Source organism: Pangasianodon hypophthalmus, chromosome 10 (genome assembly GCF_027358585.1).
Source record: "Pangasianodon hypophthalmus isolate fPanHyp1 chromosome 10, fPanHyp1.pri, whole genome shotgun sequence".
In the NCBI taxonomy this organism is placed as follows: domain Eukaryota; kingdom Metazoa; phylum Chordata; class Actinopteri; order Siluriformes; family Pangasiidae; genus Pangasianodon; species Pangasianodon hypophthalmus.
Genome location: NC_069719.1, coordinates 6,603,026 through 6,627,245, shown reverse-complemented (window position 1 = coordinate 6,627,245; position 24,220 = coordinate 6,603,026). Strand labels below are relative to the sequence as shown.

Here is a 24,220-nt window from a genome sequence, read left to right as displayed (position 1 = left end):
TGACAAATTAGATGACATCAGGTTGACACATCAGCATGCTTGTTCCTTTAATTAGTCATAGTGTGGTGGTCGACTTATTGGTGTGGCTAGGTAAATATTGCTGTGATATGCTAGTTAATGGAATGCCCACTACAACATCTCTGGGAAATTTGAAAATTAAACGTTGAACAGTTAACTTTAACTAGCTGCCCCAGACCACAGAATCTCCTGAAATGGCTTTGACAGCTGGATTTGAACAAGAAAGGAGCATTGGCTAAGCTACAGGGAATCACTGAATATTCATACTGCATGTGGTCTTAAAGAAGGCAGTTTTTCCAGATATGAATGAAATTGTATGCAGCAAGCTATAATATAGAGTTGTACTCAAAACTACCTTTGTCAAGTCGAAGACAAGTCTAAGATCAATACTAGCCAAGATCAAGTCAATACCCAGTCTTAAGGGAGTTGAGATCAAGTCAAGACCGAGGCCAAATGAAAGCAAAACTGAGTCAAGCCTGAAACAAAAAACAACAGACCTAGGGTTTTGAAGCATTATTGGGGCCTTATACATACACCATGACATGAATTTACAACTGCTCCAACCAGAAAAAGCAAGGCTGTTATAACACGAAACAGCAAGTATTCTCTGAGCAGACAGAGACAGAGAGAGGCAAAGTCAATTCTTATGGACAGTAACTAAAGCACAGAACACAAATGACAGATTAAAAACAGGGAATCATATGCAATGGAAAAGATTGAAGTTATAATTATTAGCCATAACAAGACAAGAATACAAACGTGAGCAAATTATTTATCAGAGGGGTGTGTGTGTGTGTGTGTGTGTGTGTGTGTGTGTGTGTGTGCAATAGAGAGAAAATAGAACAGACATTACCATGGCAAGAAAAATTAAACAACCAAGGTAACAACTGCAGCTATTTTAAATAAAGTACCCTCAACACAGAAGAGATTCAGAAAGTGAGAAAAAGCTACACTTTATTATGTTTGTTTGTATGTATGTGCATATTTCTATATAGTTTCTGTTATCTTGGCATTCAATGTGGACAGCAAAGAAAGAATTTCATTGTTCAGGGAAACTTCCTCACTGTGCACATGACAATAAAAGCTTTGAATTGAATATTCAAAGGGAAACAGAAGTGTTGTAACCTGATGAAGTTACTCCAGACTCTCTTACTCAGTAAGACTGAACTTTATTTTCAAACACCATGTGTTTCAAATTCTTAGAAAGGGTTTGCACTAGCTCAAACATCCTGTTTTTCTTCCTCTTGAGCTAGGATTTTCGTCGTTTATTCTCACTCAATGTAAAACACAGTGTAAAAGACAGGGCTTGTGGAGTGTCACAAGGTACAGGATGATTGCACAGGCCTAAAATAATAAAACTAAAGTAAAATGCATGGAATCTGCTCACAAACAATAATAATAAAGAGTCATTGCTCCTAGAAATTATGCTCCTGTCTGAACTTTATAGTAACTATAAAATGATACTTCCTAATTTTTTTTTTGGTGTGGAGAACTAGAAAAGTAGGAAAACAAATAGACAATGGGCTGCTGATTTAGTATGGTGAAAGCAAGCCAAAAAAAGTTATAAAAACTATGTATTGTAACTAAAGCCATGGTTCTGTAAGTGGGATCCTCATAACAATGTGTGGCATGGGTGATAAGGTGAAACTTAAGCTAGCCAAACTAGTCAAAATATTTTTGTAAACATCATTATTTGTGTACATCATTATACACAATTAAGTAATAACCCTAATGTCTGATATCAATAATGATTATGATGAGGTTTCATGAATACTGGTGTGTAATCAACCTTCCTTCTTTAGGGTGCATTGGTCATTTTTTCTAATAAATCAGTCTTGTGTTGTATCAAGCCCATGTTGTCAGTCTACAGTAAGTAATCTGATTGTTTGAAAGTCTAGATTGCACATTGTCCTTCACAAAATGTCTAATTAGTGGACATCCAGTTGTTCTCAGGTTAGTTGCTCATGGTAGTAGTAGTAGTAGTCATGGTTCGGTACAACTTACATGGGTGGCTTGGTAAATCTTGCTGTGAGTAGTTAATGAAATGCCCACTAAAAAAATCTCTTGGATATTTGCAAGTTCACTTTATCATTGTCCAACAGCGAGGAACAAGCAAGTTTAGCTAGCTAACGCAGAAGCAAACTCCTTCTTGGTCCCAATGACCACAGTAAACAAACAAAGAGTCCAAACATTGGTCAATTTTTTTTTTCACATTATTGTTACGAACCGATGATTAAACCATTTCGTAAACAAAAGAGAGGGGGACGAAAAGGGGACTTCACAGCCACATTTGCTTTATATTTCACCCCATAATTCTGTTTTGATTTCAAACATGATCAAAAACACAATAATACTCTACAAACACAGACAACCCATAAGGCAGTTTGAAGAGAACCTCTAACATCTCCAAACAGCTGGCCTCAACTGGAAACACCTGATAAAAAGAAAAGAAAAGAGGAGAAGGGAGATAAACAAGAAGGCAGAGCAAACTAGAACCGAAAGAGAGTCCACAGAGAGAGATTTCTCCCTTTTAAACACTCCTTAACTGTCGCTAGTATGACACCCTGTGCATTGGTGTAACCCATTTCTGTCAAATGCCAGGAAATGCCATGTATCCCTCGTCCACCCAACAAGGAAACCCTCTAAATTAACCAGATGACCAAGAGGATCATTACCAATATATGGAGGCATAACATTGGATTTTTCAAGATAGTAATTAGCTAGTGCTAGCTAATAAATTTTTAAGGCTAGCATATTTCAAAAGATGTAGACAAATGTTATGTTAGCTATATTTTTGGCATCTTGACAAACATATGTTACTTAGGTGTATTTTTTTACCCAATGGGGATCCTACTCAGGCCATACAGAAAATGGGGGTAGCCACATCTTATTTTCTACAGATACAGATTAGCATTTTGCCCCACCTTACACTGCCATCGTTGGATCTACAATGTCCAATGTCTACAATGTAAAGGCAGGTATTATTATTATTATTATTAAAGTCATTAATTGTCATGAAAGACTTTGATGACTGGATTGAAACAAGAATAAGGCATTGGCTAAGCCACAGGGTATCACTGGATATTCATAGTGCCTCTTGGTTCAAAGAAGGCAGCTTTCCCTGTCCTGAATGAAGTTGTTGCTGTCATTTTCTTATCAGAAAGAGGTAGACTAAGGAGCCTGGTGAACTAGTCCTTGGCAGAAGGTCTTGCTTTTCAACATTACATACAGCAGAACACAAGTGCATTAAAGTGCAAAGCTTTTCAAAGAGCGTGTGAGTCTAGGGTATTTTAAAAATGTTTATGCAGATGATGAGCACAGCGTTTAGCACTCATGGGAGGGAGAATGTTGAGTATGTTCTACCTGGGATGAATCTGGGACAAAGGGGTAAAATCTTATCAACCAGTCAACAATCCCCATGACTATTACTGTATAAAACTGTAGGTTTATTTATAAACTGCTCTACTTAATACATTCATTTAAAAGCCAAATATGGCAGGTGTTCAGTCAGGAGTTTCAGCTGGATTTTTTATGGACTTCTATCTTCTGCCAGTAAGTGTTGAATTGTCCTAGCCTACTGTAACCAGATGAAGTTACCCTATACTCTCTGACTCAGAAGAAGATGGAACTTTATTTTCAAACAGCCTGTCTTTCGGTTTTATAGAAAGGGTTTTGAATTCATACTTCCTGTTTCTTGCTTTTTCCTTGTGCTCTCTTCTGTGTTAATATCTTCTGACACTGCAGAAGCACTTATGACAATAACCAGTGAATCTGCTCATGTAACTATAAGAATAAAGAGTCATTGCTCCTACAAATTATGCTCTTGCCTGAACATTACAGTAATTCTAAAATGATTTTTCATTTAATATGCATTTTTGGTGTGGAGGACTAGAAAAGTAGGAAAACAAATAGGCAATGAGTTGTTTATTTAGTACTGTGAAAGTAAAGCATATAACATAAAAAACATAAAACATCACAACCCTCATAATAATAATAAAGTTATTATACACAATAATACACAATAATAGCAAAAGTTATTATATTTATTAGGTTTTTAAGCCAAATATTACTGTAAATGTAAAATATTGTGCATGTATTTAATAACACGAATAGTTACATAGTTTATATATTTTAATAATATATAATATATATTAATATAATGAATATGTTCATTAAAGAAATGTGAGGGGGGCTATGTGAGATTTGTTTTTAAAATGGGTTCTTAGCTGCAAAATATCTCAGAACTTCGGAAATAGAGCATATCCGGCCTGATGTGTTTACGGCAGCTATAGTAACTATTTCCTGTAATGATATTATGACCCTGCTGTACAACTGGAAATAAACTGACATCTGCTGTGTCACATGGTGGGGTTATGATGCCGTTATATATGTCTCGTGATGCAGCGTTCAAGTAGATGCCTGTTTTTTCAATATACCTATCTAGTCAATAATAAATTTTCACAGGCTTTGATAAATATGACTCAGATTAGCAGGTTTTCATACCATGTGTGGAAATTTTTTGGGTTAAACACACTGAGCATAAAAAGTAGTAGGCTTTGTAAAATGATGTCAAAGACAGCAAAAAAAAAAAAAAAAAAAAAAAAAAAAAACACAAGGGTTATGAAAGTTTAGTTTATAATGGACGCACATCTTTGTTTTCCTATAACCTGCCTAAAGGAAGTTATTTATTTATTTGTTTGTTTATTTATTTATTTATTTATTTATTTGAGTGTGGAGTCATATAGTCATCTACTGAGAATTCATCTGCTTCACAGTGTAATGCCAGTCTTACAAAATTACTGGACACAGGAAATCACACCCTGCTACCTCATCGTAGTTGGCAATACTGGGTAATGAAATGAGTCATGAATATTTCCATTTGATATATAGACATGTTTGCATGTGTGAGAGAAAACTATTGTATAGGAAAGCCTCACAATTATAACTTGGAAAATAATAATATAATATTGGAATATAGTAAATAATTAAAAATGATCATTGGCCCTCCATTATTATTGTATGGTATACTGTATGGTTACTATGGATTAGCCATTATTTCATTTTTTAAAAACTATAATTCTATGATTTGTGAGCTATGTATCAGTTGCAGTATTCATATATCATTTGGTGCAATTATTTCTGTCTCAGTGCTGCAACCTTCCGCTGCAACCTTGAGTTTTGCTACAGTTGTGCTGCAGGTCACACCCATGATTTCTCACAATCTTGCAAACTCAAGGAGACTGTAAAACCTCTGTGCTATGAAAACTATACTAACAATATAATGTACAGATAAGTGTACACAACTGCACATTGGAGGAAAAATAATATTAGCAAAACACTTCCAGTTCCTTTTCTTTTAATTATCTGGCACAAAATGTTTTTTACAAATATCTCTATCAACAGTGGATGAAGATGTTTGTTAAAAAAACATTTTATCACTTCTTTGTTTGTTTTTCAAACAGAAATATAGAATCGTGATGAACTTGTATATGGATGTAAAGAAGTGACATTTCTGTGCAGTTAGAGAAAACAAGCATGTTACGATTGTGCCATGCTACAACTGTGCCGGCTTTCCCCTATATAATGGAGTGAATTATGGTTCAAACCACTGTCATACCCCTATAGAGAGAGAGAGAGATGGAAAGCACACCACCACAGTATCTTATAGAAAAACCATTTGTGAACATCATTATCTGATTATGCAATTCAGCATAGCAGTGGTTTCAGCGCCTGTCACGAAATGACAGGCCAGAAGGGCATTGCACACACACACACACACACACACACACATACACCTAGGGTACAAGTTGCAGTTTTGGTGTAAGAAAACTGAAATACCTGTAAATACCTCATACAAACACAAAGAATATGTGAGACTCTCAACCCTACATTCTGGGAATGAATCAAGCTTAAAGTAAGCATGGTATAGTAAAAACTTATGAAATGATGAAATAAGCAGGATTAGCAGCCTCTGTCCTTGACTGAAATGTCTTTTGAAGCTTTTCAATAAATTATGGTTAATTACATTATGATAAAAATATACTATTTTTTATCTTTAATTTGCATGTCAATGCAAGAAAAAATTTCAGTAGTGTATAGATTTGTGAGTTTTTTGGGTTTTTTTTACATTACAGTGGTGATCAAAGTTATTAGTATATATTTAATTACTTTGGTGATAAGCATAAGTGGCTGTTTTGGGAATTAAATGGGTGTTATCTAAAGGTCAATTTTAACACAGTCTAGCTGTTTTGGATTCTCAGGGTAGAAAGTTAAATATGTTGGTACATATTTTCCTGATGTGCTCTCGTAATGGTGTAATAAAGTTATTTTTTTGTTGTTGTTTTTTTTTACATTGAAAGGGATTCCTGGCTGATACTCATTACATAATTGTTCAATTTCAACTACTGAAACCTACTACATCATTTATTGATAGGGAAAGTAAATATACATAAACATACACTGTCACATTGTTGTTTTTATTTTTTTGATGGTTTCTGTGGGCTGTGTAGAAGAAGTACCGGTAAGATGCTTATGTCTTTTCTTTCGGTTTCTTGGAAAGGGTTTTATCTACGTCAAACATCCTGTTTGTTACCCCATAAGTCACCCTTACGCCTTTCTTTCTATCTCTTTGTGAGAGTCAGAGGGACAGATTATCTTTTTTTTTATGCTTAATGTCTCTGCTATTCAGAGGTGGTAAAAGTATCCTAACTGCTACTACTCTACAGCTTCAAATTCTTCAGTCAAGTAGGAAAGTATAGACACCTAAATTTACTTAAAGTATGAAATTAAAGGTATAAGAAACATTCACAAAAGAAAAAACATCTGCCTCACACACTGATTTAAGATACTGATAGTAAATTAGTGTCTCTTTCATCAAAGAACCTGTGAACATTGGAAAACATTAGCTAAAGTTAACTGTCAAAAGCTTTATTACTAAACAAAAATCTCAAATGTTAGCTAGCATGATAATGATTCTGATGATAAATACAAACCTACTGCATGCTAATGCCTAGCTAACCTTTCAGGCTAACTAACAAATGTCTCACAAATGTTAGCTAGCCTGATAATAACTCTAATGATACAAACTAACTGAATGCTAATAGCTAGCTAACATTTGAGAGATTAGGAATTAGTTAAGGCTAACAAGGAACAGCTTTATTTCTGATCCTGCAAATGTTAGCTAGCATGATAAAAAAAATTTGTTAAAAATCTTCAGAAATTCCATCAGAATTTCCATTTTTGAGAGACAAACATTTAGGACAGTGCTTGGACTTCACAAAAACAATAACACAAGTCTGAGTGCATGTGACCGAAACTACTCTCAGATTCTTAGACCAAGAGAAGGGGGGAGAGACCACCACAATATCTCACAGGAAACCCACTCTTTCACATATGGCTTCATCCTGCTACTGTAGCTCGACGAGAAACAGGAGTTGTGACCTCTAGTCTTACTCATACACACATGGTTTTTATGGCAGTACGTATAAGACAGACACTTTATGGACTGACATTGTTTGCAGTTTGACTGCTGACCCAGCATTTCCCACACATTACCACAACCTGGTGTCAGGGCATGCAAAAACACAAAGATGACAACAAGAAATTTATCTATCTGTGTGCATTTCTCTGGCCTTTAATTGGGCATATAAAGGTGCATGCTCTCGATCATCTGATTGTGGTAATGTGTGAGAAACGCTGGGTCAGCAGTCATGTGTACTTAAGTATTTTATGGAAAATAAGCTGACTCATGGAGAACTAGTGAGCAGTAAATCATTATTACAGTATGTTTTGTAATAACTTTATTATTATAACTAACCTCTGGTCTTTGGTTAGTTTTAAACATGTGACAGTTATCTCAGGTATTATGCTTGTATTGCAATGTGTGTATCAGGATTATTGTAGTAAAGCTATCACAAAACTCTTACAACAACTGTTGTTGTTGTTGTTGTTGTTCTTTCAGCTGCTCCCATTAGTGCTCACCACAGCAGATCATTGGTCTACATATTTGATTTGGCACAGTTTTTATGCCCTTCCTGACGCAACCGTCCTCAACTTTATCGTGCTTGGGACAGGTGCTGGGAGTGGGTGGGGTTCACTAATGTGGCTTCACGTTATGGCTTTAAACTAATTTGAATAATTTTTTTGTCCCCCAAACTTTCTATACATTTATTCTTTGAGTTTATACCCTGAATGAGCAAAGAATTTTAAGGTCCTTAAAAACATGTTGATAGGTCTGCCAACCTCTGATAAGACTAAAAGACAGGGTACTATATTACAGCTACTAAAACTAAAATTGAAACTGTAATATGCATAACCGAGAAAAAGTATTACTAATTTTAACTAATGGAGTGTGGGAAGTGATTTTTCTTTGAAGGCAAAGTGCAACCTTTGTTCTTTTGTCTTTTTTTTTTTTTTTTTGTCTTTTCTTGTTGGATTGTAGAACATGAGAGACACCAACAGGTCACGGTGGTAACACAGACCTAGCGTTAAAATGTAGTTTTGCCCAATGCTGTACACCTAGTTATAAGAATGGTTAAAATCACACCTCAACAACAGTGACTAGCCTACACCACCTAATAACATTTCCTGTACATAGCTGAGAAGAAAAAGTACAAATCCACAAAGTGTAAAGAAGCTTCATCATTGCTGGAATTGGGTAATGCTGCTGTATCTGCAATGAGGAAGCAATAGATGTCATTACCAATAGAGGGCAGTGCCCTCTCATAAACACGAGGAGGCTTTAACGGCAAATTTCCTATGCAATAGTTATACCTTAATTCTGTCAAGACTAAATTATGGAGCTTCTAATATGAACTTCCCCTTTACATGGTTCTATCAGCTTAATACGTGTATGTGCATGCGCACACCTAGGTGTAGTATTATTTATTTATTAATTTCTCAGCAGCTGATGAAAATGGTGGCACTGGCAACCTATTTCAATAATAATATAGTAATATTACCTTCAGACTTTTATTCAGCTGTCTTTTCATAAAAGTATTCCTAAGTTCATTAATTCAATACAATTCATTTTTATTTATATAGTACATTTAACAGTGGACATTGTCCCAAAGCAGCTTTACAGAAATCCGGATATAAGATCTATATTTAAATTTATCCCTAATGAGCAAGCTAGAGGCGTCAGTGGAAAGGGAAAGACTATCTGAGAGGATAGGACAAAGAAACCTTGAGAGGAGCCAGACTCAAAAGGGAACCCATCCTCATCTGGGTGACACAAGAGAGTGCGGGTTATAAAACATTTCTCTTCTATAAATGTATACTATATTCTAGATATATAAATAATATAAATAAACCACTATATACATTAGGATTAGGATGCTCCACATGTGGCTAAATTAAATAAGTGCAAAAAATGTACAGCTTTCTGAACTTTCATCATACAGGTCAAGCTCATGGCATGTCTCTGTGGAGCCAATAACACACAGACACACACACACACACACACACACACACACACACATACCATCTTGCTCAACAGCAGTGACAGCTTCTCACTACATGCCAGTCCTTCACCGGCATTCACACACTCTAAAATTTGGCAACCCAATGCATTCAGTCATGTTTGATTTACAGCATGTCAAAGCACTTGTTAAGTTAATCCCAGTTTATCTGAGAAAATGATCATTTATTCTATTACAGCAGACTGAAAAAGACTTTATTTATGTGAATTTAAATAAATAGAAGCAAAATACAACACGAATATTCACCTTCCAACTTCAGCAAAGTTCAAAGAACAAAGATCATATTTTATACACAGTAGCCCTAAAAACTTTTACTGATTCACATATTTCATTTTCTCTGTTTTTTTTTCATGACAAGTTAATTTTATTTGTTTTCTTGTGGTGTTAATTTATCCTCTAAGATAACACATTCTTTTCTGAGATCACAGGACAGCGAAATAGTGAATAATGAACCTTCAGATTTTTTCCCCGAAACTAATGATATAATTAATTTAATTGCTTGAAAAATTAAAGCGTGTAGGCCTTAAACAAAATTGTTGCTTGAAACAACTGTCTGTGTAGCATTCAGGATGAATTTAGAATAAACCTAACATAAAAGAACATAACAAATGGAGAAACAGGCTTGTGTTATGAATGTTAAGTGAGATATTAAGTATGATTAACTATCAGTATCTTTTTTTTTCATTGTCTTAATTATGTTATCTTGTAAAAAGCAAATTTCATTATTTCAAGATCTAGAAAAATTAATATTGTGTTAATGACAAATGAAAAATAATAACTTGCTATCACAGGAAAACAAATTAAATAAAATATGTGAATTCATGGACAGGGTTTTTGTAGTAATTATACATGAAAAATGCCACATACATACATACATAAATACATACAAATTTTATATACATAATTTCCCAACTGAAGCTACTTTAATGTGAAAGGTTTCTGAATAGTACACTTCCACATATCACTGGCCTTCAAATGTAGTCAAATTCAGTCAATACGTTTTAATATTTAAAACAAAATAGTACACTTAATTAATAAGAAAAACAAACAACCATAAACATCCTTTTGGCAACTTATATTTTCTCCATGTCCCACATGTACGATATAATACAAAGTAAAATTTGAAATTCCCATCACAGAGCTGTTGTATATATCATGAATAACTTGCTATTACCTTTATTTTTTTCATGCTTGTTAATTCTTTGTCAATGTTTGTCATTTCTTTCTTTCCATCCTGGATCTCCATTGTTCATTCAAGTTTCTCAAGTGAAGTGATTGTGCTGGCAGCAGGATGGGCTTTTTGTTACACCACACAAAAAAAAACAGGAGAGATAAAAAAAAGAGAGAGAATGAAAGGATTAGAGCGAAAGACAGATGCACAGAGCTGGATCCTTCTCATTTTTCTGCTGTTCTCTTTCCATCCTCTTTTTATCTCCATGGTGCACAGATAAACCTGGCAAGGCCGAAGGGGTCTGATAGAGAGGAGCTCAGTTACAATGGGTCGGTCTTCAGCCCTCCAGAGCTTTAATTGGACGAGTTGATGATCAAGATGGTCGTTAAAACCAGTAGAGCTCCTTTCCTTTCTTATGCGGCTGCAGCCCTAGAGTGCAAAGCAGACATGGGCACAAAAGACAAGACAATAAGGATACAGGAAGACACAGGTCTCCATGGATGCTTGACAACAATGAGCACAAACACTTGCTTGCACTGGTTTGTACCTGTTCTCCATTATATACTCGCTGCATGTCATGATGGTTAAGAGCAAACAGAATGACATCTCCGTCAGATTTTTTATAGCAGAGCAAAACACTGAGTCAAGCAAACAGTCAGGTGTTACTGATAACTCTTACACCAAATATCATGTGACGTTATTTTTGTTATAAGACTCGTGTCTAATTCAGTCATATAAGAAATAAAACACTTGGGGGCATGCTGTTATAGGAAAATTATCAACGAGTGGGTGGTGTGATGCGGCACAATGTGGAACAGGGATACTGTTACCACCACAAAGCTGAAGAATTTCCCATAAAAGCATGCCTTGGAGTGTTTTATTCCCCTTGCACCATGACAATTTTCCAACACAAACCATTTTTAATTCATTTATGAATGACATCATACTTTTGTCCATTTATCGGTTAAGCTTAATGCTGTGTTCCTGTTCTATCACTTACATTATAAACAGTAGTTTCTCTCACCAGCCTCTATTTTTAACATCGAGGATAATAGGACAAAAACACACAACTTGTCATGTTACAAAGAAACCAGAGAGCGCAATGTCCTCCGTCCTAAAGATATTACTGTGGCGGAAAACGTACAGAATGTTACAAAGTACTGACACTCAAGACTTCCATAAATGTTAAATAAATGTATCCTTACAGAAACATTTACTATATGAATGATTATACATTTTTCTTTGTTAAATAACAACACTTTTGTAATCCATTTATTATTAAGCATTGATTATGAGTCCGCCATACCAGTCCCTGTAAATTAGTACTACAGAAATTATATCGTATTAGAATGAGCGCATTAATATAAACCTATATAGAATGTTAAAGAAAGTTAATAAACACAGCGTCAGGAGCTAAAGATTCTTATAACTTCTTATTTATGAGTTGTAGCTCAATGTTGTTGTCTGTCAATATGGTGGATCCCATTAAAGTTCAGTTTGAAGCAAATGCTAAGAGTAACTGTAGTTTTAGTAATTTTAGTCTTATCTTGGTAATTTATGAGCACATCTGAGGAAAACGTTAATATTCCTGATAGTTTTGTCTCATTTACACTGCCTTTACATTATTTCTGTAAAAAAAAACAAAAAACATAAAGGCTATGTGCTATCTAGCACTATTATTAATCTCAGTCTTAAGTTATTTCTTCGCATCGAAGTTTGCTTAGTAACTGTGTTCTCATGATCAAAATCTCAAATACATGAGTTTCGTTTTAATGCACTGTTAGATCTGTATTTGGAAATATTACTAGATCATTCCTACATGTCTTTTTGGCTCTGGCCTTAGAACTAATGCTACATTCAAATGAGCTTGTGGTTACCGTGGTTATGAAAAGATTCAATATGTATGTCCGAATAGTGATGTAGGGAATCTTTTCTTAATCAAGTGTTTGTCTTGCTTCCAGTCTCACTAATAGGGATGTAACTGAATATGAAAACATTATTCCTAATTAAACAGATGTGTTCTAAGCGGATACAAATATAGATATGAATAGGAGGTACACTATTCCGCACTATTCTTTTTTCACAGGGTATCTGACTGAGACTAGAGATCTGATAAGACTGGACCCCAAGGGATGCAACAGAAAAGTCACACAAGCAGTCAGATATTAAGCTTGCAGGACAAAGAAAGACACACTGTGCATTTGCAGTGCCCTTAGTAACTGCCTGGTCAGGGTCACAGTGGTTTAAATTAGACTACTGTTAGGCTACTAGTTTGTTTACATTTTGGAACCAAATAAATTCATTAGAAAACTTCACAGGGAGATAAAATAATAACTGCCTGATCAGAATTTAAAAAGCAATCCCATGCACATCTCTAGTTGATACCAATAAAGAACTTGAATGATATAGCTGAGCTTGAAGAACTTTCAGAGCCAGAATTCACAGACCATTCTTTAAAATATTCAAGAACTTGGGGTTTTTGCACTTGGTGTTCCCTAGGTTTTACTGATCTGGGATTCAGAAGCTCACAGTAAACTGCTCCTACCTGGGTCCATGTTTAGGGCGAGTGCCATGTCTCCTGGTGGTAGCAGTCCAGGCCACGTGGGTGTAGGTTCCAGTTTCGCTACCTCATAATGGCCTGGCAAGGTGGGGGGCAGGTGGGGTGGCCTGACAGCAGGCATGAGCAGGGGACTATAGTGCGCCTCCAGCCCCGGCGCAGAGTAGAGTTCATGGAGGGACCGTGGGGGTCCATACACCTGACCTTGGGTGTAGCCCCAGGAGTCAGAGGGGTGTGCGTGAGGATGGGCATGAGGTAAACCTGCGTGTAGAGCTTGGGCGTAGGGGTCCACGGAGTAGGCTGGGGTCCCTGCTGGGTCACAATGAGGTCGACTGGGAGGTGACGGGTAATTACTGTCCCAGAAGGATGGAGGGAAATTCCTCCGACTGTTTGGAGATGTTGGCTCTAGAGAAAGGCAGAGCAAGAGAAAGAAAGTTAGCCTTAAAAAAGGAAAGCAAGAGGTGGAGACTTTGATATAAGTCAAAACCATAAGCAGCTTCATTTTAATTTAGGTGCTTATTAATAGCAGGATTAAAATGACCAAAGACATTGGATTTTATCTAAAGGACTCATTTCATGCTGGTGCAAGTGTAATTTGCTGTTAGAAAGTGTTAGTCAAATTTAAAAAATTGCATTGTTCATTGCAAATAGGTGTAGAAAAGAGAATAATTTTTCTACATAATCTCCATTTTGTTCTATGCGAGTGTTTCAATGATTCACGAGTGTCCAAATTCTTTTAGAAATTCAATTCAATTCTAATTTATGTCACACTTTTAAGGTTTTCAGTTGATTCACCCTCGCATAATGCCAGCGTATTGATAATTTGCTTGGGCATGAAACAAATTTTCTTGTTTAGTCTCAATTTCTTTTTTGTGTGCTAAAAAAAATAAATAAACGCACCTGCACTGATCTGGATGGCGTATGGCAACAGAAGGTATAACATTTTAAATGGTTGTAACAATGGCACCTTTTTCCTGATTTAAATCAAAGCCTAAAATGTCCTTTCTCATTTCTTACAGCCTCATTTTTTGAATGTAGAGACTTCTGTAGAAACAAGACACTTCACTCAACTTGCAACTAAATAAACCACTTTATCAGTATGGTATGGCATGCTAATATAGGATTTCATTAGGGAAACAACAGGCGGGGTCAGAAGGCAGCTGACTGTCAGTAGCAAAGTGTGTCCACATTAGGACCCCTGCTTCTCAGTGAAGTCATGCATGTCACATGATTGCACTTCATTTCTTTCAGGTTGGATCATATGGTGTTGCATGTATCTCAAATGCTCTTATAATAGATCACATAAATAAACAATGCCTCATGACAGAGAGAGATGGCAGTGAGAGAGCGAACATGACACCGACAGAAGGAATATGAATGACTTGATAAATACGAAAGAGAAAAGAGATTGAAGAGGACAGAAGGTATTACAGAGAGTAAAGGACAGACAGGGGCTTGTCCCTTCTCTCCATAGAGCCTAAGCTTAAACTATATAAGGTAGCAGTTTCATGCTGCTTGCAACACAGCACAAGGACTTTGCCACTTTAAATCACCTCCTGTGATGACATCTCTCACTCTTAAGTTGAGAGAGTACAACTCAACAAACCCCTCCTACCCCCCTATTACCACATAGCACCTCTCCTCTTCTTCTGCTACCCTCCCCTATTCGTGTCTACCGCCTTCTCACCCCAACAGTTGTTTTCACTAGCCTCCTGTCAGCCCTTGTAGAATGTCAGGGGGCATTTTATGTTTTTAGCCATTACATTTATATTTAGAATTCTTCCGAAAAAAGACACCGGTGATGTAGTCTGAATCAGAGGAGGGGGCGTCAGCCATAAATCTTGGTGTGGGGATAGCTAGGCCGCCTGAGCTGTTTGAAGCCGATACAGCCTCGAGCCTCGAAGCTTACCACCATATTTAAACATAGTATCTGTTGGGAGGCAGGAAGCCACATTGAAAAAAGTAGAATGTAGATGGCAACGAGAGCAACATAATCAGAAAGGGGGACAAGGGCAGTGGTATTGTCACTGAAGCCAATACCCAGGCTCTTAGGGGTCAAAACGATCAGTGATTTTCCTCCACCCATGAGCATGCAAATGGTTAAGGACATTTGTACATTTTAGATATCCGGTCAGCTGCCAGGAAACTTGCAGTTACAGCTACTGAAATGACAAATAAACTCAAATGGCAGATTGAATATAAATTGTAGCGCTGGCAAAATTCTCCATAATTTATCATTTTTGTAAACATTTTTTAATACAAACCAAATGTACATACCTGAACTCACTTGCATTTAGCAAGGCACCTAGATGTCTTAAAAAAACAGCCTACATTATAACCTGCTACAGGTGTTCATCTACGTATTGACTCAATCAAATGCCTAATACTAAAATTATTTATTTCTTAAAAATAAATTTAGTCAAATTTAAAAATTTAGTCAATTTTATGTTTTTCAAGTCTAATAAACACAATTCTATGTTATTGGAAATGCATACAAGAGACTTCCCTAAGGGAATGCACTATAATTGTGTCTTCTCAGGGCTCACCTGTGCTGGCCTGGCTGGCTCTCCTCTTGCCTTCCATCCCTGTGCAGGAGCTGAGAGCTCTGGAGAAGTGCTCATCCACCACACTGCTGATGTCCCCTTGGTAGTAGGTAAAAAGAACGCATCGAGAGCTCAGGTACTCAGCTTCCCCAACCTGCTTCTCTTTCTGTCCACCCGAGGAGTACGCGGATGAGGACAGGCTCCCTGGCACTGAGTTCCCTCCTAAAACTGGGACCTCCTCTGATCCAGAGGCGTCCATTAGGTTCCTGTGCCGAGACGATGGACTGCTGACACGAGTGGGAGTCTGGGAGAGGGTTGAATGGGAGAGAGCCTTTGCCAAACAATGTCGTAATAGCCAAACCCATTAATGTGCATGTGTGCATGACTGACAACTAAGCAGTGTTCTTAAGTGTTCTTAAGGTATAGCACTTTACACAGTAGAGAATATGTACGATCCAGATACCAAACAAAAAAAAAATCAGTTAATGCGTAAAAGCGCAAAACATGCGCCTTTTGGAGGTTTCTATGGTGCGCACTTGGCCAAGCAAACCCTGGTTAGGAAATTGAAAACAGGACTATACAGTTATGATTTCTGATTAGTTTTGAGTTAATAAAGTGGGAAAAACTCACCGGAAAATTGCCGACGAACGCGGCGGCTCCAGGCGCGTGAGGTGCGTAATGGCTGTAAAGCGGGCGCATCACGTCCGGGCAACTCATGATAAACACCGCCGCGCGCCGCTCGTGCGTCCGAAGCGAAAGCGCGCGCTGCTCTCCTGTCCTCGCGCTATCTCCGGTTAAAGAGGAAAGCAGAACCAACAGAGGAAGCCGGGCTGATCAGCACAGCCTTCAGGTAGTCTCTCTGTGCCGCGCTTTTTTCCTGCCCCCACTTCCAGGTGATACAGTGCGGCTTGGAGACACAGTTTCGGAACCAGTCTTCCTTCTTGAGGGACGTCGGTCATCTGCTTCTGGCCAATCACAGCCATATAGGGGTGTGCTCGAAAAAGAGGTGGGGATTCAAACGGAGGTTCAGGCGCGTCTGGCACACAGATTATTTGGATGATTATGTAGGCTGCTGGTGGAAGTGAAAGTGGGGCATTCTGCTGACAAACACGCATCTGGAGCCATTGCTAAGAACCAGATACTTTCTTTCTAAAGTGTCCAGAAGTGGACTGTGCTAGCTGCAGTGTGGAAGGGTCACTAGGTCATTGCCCAGCTCCAAAAATAAAGCTGGAGGACACCCCTCTAATCCCAGAGCAAAACTGTCCAAAAACATGTAACGTTCAATTAGAATGATTAAATAAATTCAACATCAGAACAAACTTTATGGTAAAACAAACTAAAAAAATTACTGTAATACATGTACATGTAATAATTTAAAACATTCACTCTTAATTCTCATTCTTTACCTCTCCCCTTCAAGACACACCTTTTACTCGATTAAGAATTTACATAAGAAAGCATGCATAAACACCATTAACTCATCTCAGTTACCTAATTTTATGTTAGTTAATTATTTGGGTTACATTTAAATAATATCTGAATAATTTTGATAGTAATTATTCAATTAGTCTCAGTTAAGCCAGCTGCAAATAAAAGTTGCATGACACTCATCCCATAACCTCAACTGATTGTGGTTTTGGGTCCAGACGACACCAGCACCAGCACCAGCACTAGCACCAACACCAGCACCACCAGCAGCACCACTAACACCAGCACCACCACTAGCACCAACACCAGCACCACAAGCGGCACCACCAGCAGCACCACCAACACCAGCACCAGCAACAACACCACTGGTAGCTCAGTGGTTAAGATGTTGGTGTCCTGTTCGGAAGGTCATAAGTTCAAATCTCAGCACTTCCAAGCTGCTACTGCTGGGCCCTTGAGCAAGGCCCTTAACCCTCCACTGCTCTGTTGTATAAATGAGATAAATGTGAGTCACTCAGGATAAGGGTGTCTGCCAAATGCTGTAAATGTAACCTTTGTCCTGAAAGTTGAACTCTGCTCTTAAAATCCCAAGCACAGAATTCTAAACACTAAGCCTCAGCTGCTCCTATGAGCAGTGAGTGAATATTAGAGGATATCAGTTTCTTTCAATAACCAAACATCTTAACTCTATATATATATATATATATAGATAGATAGATAGATAGATATAGTGTAGAGATGGGGTTTTGCTGAATTAATGAATCCAAAATGCACGGCAACAATTGAGCAGAGAACTCTGATATCCAAAAACCACCATCCAGTTTGTAAAAACACATGATAAGCAAACTGTCCAGGAAATGGGTTGGCAGTCACCAAAGAAGAAACTTCCTCTCTTAGTCAATCACTGAAGACCAATGGCACAAGTACAAGTCCACTGGTAATGGAAACAGAATGTCTCACAGTTTTTTTAAAACCTGGAAGATAGTTTGAGAGTTTGCAGTTCTAATGTTGCACCTGATAATTTGATGATATTAAAGTTTTGAACCTTACTAAGTTAATCCAACATTTAATCCTTATGGTTATTTATATTTTTTTGTATATTCTGTGGTATGTAAATAACATATTTATAGTATCAGCACTTTATTTTTTTTGGAAAAGAAAATAAAAAGTCAGAACCTTATAATTCCAAGGTCTTGAGTTGCGTCATTCTCGGAAAATCACGTGGGTGTGAAGTGCATGTCACCAACCCTGAACATACCAAGAGTCAAGCAAAGAAATCTCTGTATCCAAACTCACAGCCTGCACTTTCACGAGCAGAAAGACAGACATCAGTTTGAGGAAACTTGTGCTGATTTTTAGTTTAAGACTGCAGTCTTGTTCACAGTACAGCACCAGGATTATTTCACATAAAAAATATTCGGAGCACGATCAATTAATAAGAGGTAATGAGCTGATCCTAACAAAGGAAAGAAAAGAAATCAAGTCAAGTCATGTCAAGCTTTATTGTCATTCTGCTACATGTGTGGACATATAGTGGAACGAAATGTCGTGTCTCGCAGGACCACGGTGCTACATACAAGTTAAAACATAAATATGAACATAGAATAGAAGTATAAAAAAAACAATAATAGACCTATACAACAGTTAACCATCTGACTATACATATACCTTAAATAGTTGACTATACATACACAGTCTTAGAGACTGTACAAAAACTTCAAGATACTGTAAATGAAATTGTGCAAAAGAGATATTTTGTACATGAAATTGTGCAAAAGAGATATTTTGGGGGAAGCAGCACATAGTGCAAGATGATTTGTAGTGCAATGCACAAGTAAACATATATTATCAAATTTAGTCTTTGTGTGAGGGAGTGTTTGTAAAAAGTGTTCAGTGTACATTCAGAGAAAGGAGTGTGTTACTACAGGTGGTTTGTATAGCCCACTCACCTGTGTGTAGCACACTCAGAATTGCACTTAAAGAGATTGCCAGTTTTCATGAGGTGGGGGGAGGGGTGTAAATGAGGTGTAGTCTGACAATTTTCCTTTTTCCCTCTGATTTCTTTTAGAGGCTCTGTCCATTGCTTTAAATACTTTCTTGTAGTTGAGATGTACAGCTCTGTGTGACAAGTTGTCTGACAAGCTTTATAGAACATTAAGAGAACAGTGCAGAATGTTTGCAGAATTTCAGCCCTTGTTGTCAGGTGAGGTGGAATGTCTCTGATGTGTGTGTGTGTGTGTGTGTGTGTTTTGGATGGACATTGCGGTTAAATGAGGAAGTGTGATTTGAACTCAGAATGCCCCTTATATCATATTTTTTTCAGCTATACAACAATCACTTTCATTTTTATTTAGCTAAATAGTGCACTCTTTGCTTAAAGTAAGCTGTCCAATCTGCAAAATGATTGTCTTCAAAATGTAGAACTGTTAGCTATGTACATCAGTGTAAATCCTTCAAAAGGTTCTTCAAGTTCTTTAATCAACACAATTGTTGTATATGTATAGAATCATTATCATTTAAAGGAGCATTAGGTAAGATTAGTCTTTTCCCCCAAGATTAGATCTCTAATGGTTAGGTGGGTTTGACATTTTAATTTAACTCCTTGAGCCCACTCCATTCCCGCCCCTGTTAACGAAGCTCCGCCCCCAGGATCAACAATGGCCCGCTGAGTGTCTATAAAATGACTGACAGGAGACCCATCCAAACACAAGCAGACCTTCCAGACCAGAAGTCAGTTTTCCAAACGGGTTTTCTCAGCCACTTAGTACACTTTTGCTAAGGCTACGGCATAATCTTTTTTTTTTTTTTATCATGTTCTACACATCTTCCAGGTTATTTGTACAAGTAAGGAATAAAAAATGAAGAATGTTAAAATTGTTCTTTGCTTTTTAGAAAATTGTCCTTTTTAATTCAAATTATGTCAAATTTGCTCTCCCAAGTTCAGTGATTATATTCCCTCTGACATTTAAAATGTAACAATACAAGGCTCTTGATTTGATAATGCAGGTATTGACCAATTCAACAGATTGCATAGTAAAGTACACTATTCCACTATTCCAAAATACCACTTATATGAGGTGTAATAAACATTTAAACTTAATCCAGCCCACACTTATCTCCTCTAAAAAAAAATAGGCCATGGGGGTTAAAAAACGCTCTTCTGTGAAACACTGTTTTCATGAGCTAACAGGCTAGCATTGCATCTGTGTCAACATCATATAGACGAAAACACAAAGACATACACACTCTCTCTTTCTCTCTCTCTCTCTCTCTCTTTCTTTCTCTGTTTTAAGACACAATTTCCCGGCTGCTTGAACCCGGGTTAAAGAAATCAGCACAGCACTGATACGAGACTCTACTCAGGATTCAAAAACATGTTTGAGCTACAGAGAGCTGTGTGACTTCAGATACGCCCCCTTGGCTCCCTTGAGAGTCCCATCTGCAGGGTTGCCAGGTTCATGCTTTTTACAACAAATTGGGCTAGTTATGAAACATGAAGATGAAGGCAGGTGTTTTCTTTTTTGTTGATTTTTGTATTTTGATAACTAGTCCTTATTTCACTTGTACATTTTCTGCACGTAAAGATGTGTTCTGTAGCAAGTTATCTTTATGATAAAGGTTCAGTTGCGAAACTTTGTGGTCCTGAGCGTAGTGAACATAACTGTGATCTAGTTGAAAAGTACTGTATTGCCATTATAAAGGTGGGCAATAGGTTATAGCCAGATGATCAGTTTGTAATCTACCAGTCAAATGTTTACTTGTAAAAGGCTTTTTTAAAAACATTTTTACTGTTTTGTATGATTTTAGAATAATCATGATGACATTAACACTATGAAATAATACATAGCGAAATTTGCAGTGACCTAGAAAAGTGTTAAACGAATCAAAACAATTTTATATTTTAAATTCTTAATACTATTCCTGATGAAGCTTTACACACTCTCAGCATCTTCTCATCCAGCTTCATAAGGAGCTTTACCCAGAAGTTCACAAATAGTCCGAGCTCCATACTGCTTCCCTTAAATTCTATGTGAAATCTATTTGTTTTGGTCAAGAGTGTGCAAAGTTTTGACTGGTAGTGTACTGTAATTTCAGTGAGTTTAGAATGATTGCTAAGTGAAATTTCATTGCAAATATATTTCATAATGTCTATAGAAAGTCTACTATGGAAAAATTGCATCGATTGCTGGGGATGGTGCCGCTTGGGGACTGTGGAGATGGCTTTGGACTGCGGTTCATATGGGGAGTTGTACTGTAATGGCTTGGGACTGAGATTGCTGTGGTGGCTTTGGGGCTGCGGTTGCCGCGAGCAGTTTTGCACTTCATCAGTTTGTCTCCATCAGTGAACAGCAGATAGATTCAACAAAACAGACTTCATGTGAAAACTGTAATGAATTTCCTGGTTACACAATTGCACTATTTGTCCATGTAGTACACAGTTATAGAAGGGCTTTATCTATAATCGGACTATCCATTGTCACTCAGATGAGCATGGGTTCCCTTTTGAGTCTGGTTCCTCTCAAGGTTTCTTCCTCATATCGTCTTACCACTGTCGCCTCTGGCATGCTCATTAGGCATAAATTCATACATTTATTTATAAATTTATATCCTGAATGTATTTATTTCTGTAAAGCTGATTTGTGACAATATCCATTGTTAAAAACACTATACACTAAAATTAAATTGAAATGAATTGAATCTACATTTGATCCATCAAAGTCAAATTATAACTTAAAAAGCAATTTAAAAACCACATTGAATTTAGATCACTGACATTATGCTCCATGAGTGTATCTTGTAGCTTCTTAAGGCAGGTTTATATTCGGTCTATTTGACCTGTCAGTATATCCCAGTGGGATGTGAGTTTCCTGAGTAGGCAGCCTTATGATGGGTTGGTGTAGAGTGAGTTGGCCTCCCTCTCTGGCTTTTTTTGGACATGGTGGGGTGATGCAAGACCACAGATACAGCGTGACAAACAGCTGCTTCTGGTGGAACATGCAGAGCTGTGAGCACACCACTTCTCTTACTAATGACACTAATGGCTATAACCCACTCGTACTACAATAAGTAAATACAGCATGATGTAATGTCATGTTCACGTTAACTAAACTGGGGAAAACGGGGAAAATTCAGCAAACAGTAGATCTCTAATTTCTCAACCCACCATACTGATCTCTTTTTGTAATGGTCTCTGACTCACTTTTTCTCTAAGGTTATGTATCCAGTCTGTGTGTATTTGTTAGTGTATGTGTGTACACAAGCTGAAAGAAAAACTCAGGTCGTGTCACTGATCACCGTGTCATTAAATTCTGCTTTTCTTTTTTATAACCTGCGGTAATGCATGCAGTACACTGCCACTAGGATTTTATGCTGCTTGTCCAACCACACCATAACAATGGTTTAACACCATAAACAGCTAATAAAATTTGGTTGAGCTTCAATAAATAAACATGTAATAAAACAACAGGTAAGAGGTAACTCATACCACGAGTTGTTCAATTGCACATCACTCCGCTCGTCTGTGTTCACAACATAAAATTCCACTTCCTACAATAGAGTTAGCAACATCGTCACTGAACATAGCAAACGATACTTTTCAGGAATATAACTTTTGGCTTAAAATATATAAGCTTGTCAGACGAAGAGGATAAGGGATGCCAATTTCACCAGAAGCACCTTTAATGGCAATGTACAAATCAATGTGAGCTAGCTAGCTGGCGTGCTATAAAGTGAGTATGGCTTCCTCGGGATCTATTTCCACACTATGGAGCAAAAATAAACAAAACATTTAGCCATACTGTGTCCGAAATATCAGTTACTCGATATTAATTTCTTGTTTATAGAACTGTTGTGTAAAAGTAACATCCACTCGTTGCTGTGTGGTTATACTAAATATTGGCGCTCTTGCTTGTGCGATATTGCTTAAGTAGACACTGTTGCTTTATTCCAAGAGTAAACCCTTTTTGGAGCGTAAATTAGGAGCATTTAGCATTTAGAGCATTACACCCTTAAAATATAACTAACACTAAATGATTGTATATATTTCATACACCTTCTTCTCTATGTTGGTCTATCAACCAGCTTTGCTAACCTACACCTTGCTAACTCCCTATTAAATCCTCATCCTTGTCACCCACACATTCCAAACAGTTTGTCACAATACTTTGTCAATCATCTTGCTTCTCGGCTGAGTTTCTGAGCCTTATTATAGCTCTGTATACTGTTCTGGTTTTCTTGTATTTTGACCACTGTGTGTTCATATTGATTGTGAGCATTGCCTGTTCTATACTATCCTGGTTTAACCTTGGACTGTTTTACAATTTTTGCACTTGCTTACAGTAAAACTTTATCCTGCCTTCTGGAATCAATAGTTACAAAAGAATTTGCCAAACGCAGAGGCAACAGATTCCTGGAAGAGAAAAGCAGTAAACTTCACCATGACAAGTCTGCTCAATCAGTCCCTCCAGTCCTGGCACACCCTGTCTTGGCAGGATGCAACTTGAATTAAAGAGCAGCTTAGTTAGACCTTTCCCTGCTACTAATCATGACAGAACTCTGGGAGTCCTCCATATCCAACTTATGAGAGATTTCTTCTCTCCACTTTTGAGACTTTTCTTGGTACAAAACCACTGTAATTAACCTTCTCCTGTCTTATTGCGCTGCTTGCTTCCAACACTGCAGGGAAATTAGAAATGCGCTTCAAGTTCCCTCCAAATACACATTCAGCCACTCCAATCAACAGTCTCCTTTCTTACCCTAGATCAACTACTGAGGGCAGGCATGGTTACACAAAGCATTCCTTTCCCAGCTATCCATCTGTCCCATGCTTGGTCTCTAGAAATTATCTCCTGTTCCCCCCAGTGCCAGAGAAATTATCAAATTAGCCTGTGCATCCTCCCTCATTAGTATCAAACAGCTCAAGACACTTAGTGCTGCCCTCAAATTTCATTGCCACAGGGACTGGTACATTCTTATTCTTGCCAGAGTTACTGCTCTATGCAAGTAATTAAGACAAATTAATAAG

The 24,220-nt window shown here is 37.4% G+C and overlaps 1 protein-coding gene across 1 annotated transcript; it reads right to left on the bottom strand.

Annotated features, from left to right (window-relative positions):
- Nucleotides 1-9,828: 9,828 nt before the first annotated feature.
- vgll2b (vestigial-like family member 2b) lies at nucleotides 9,829-16,906 on the bottom strand. Its single transcript, XM_026944233.3, has 4 exons — nucleotides 16,399-16,906; nucleotides 15,772-16,072; nucleotides 13,214-13,630; nucleotides 9,829-11,097 (listed from the first exon to the last, which is right to left on the bottom strand). Exons 1-4 carry the CDS (start codon nucleotides 16,483-16,485, stop codon nucleotides 11,054-11,056), a joined length of 849 nt encoding a protein of 282 aa, XP_026800034.1. The 5' UTR covers nucleotides 16,486-16,906; the 3' UTR covers nucleotides 9,829-11,053.
- Between the last annotated feature and the right edge of the window lie 7,314 nt (nucleotides 16,907-24,220).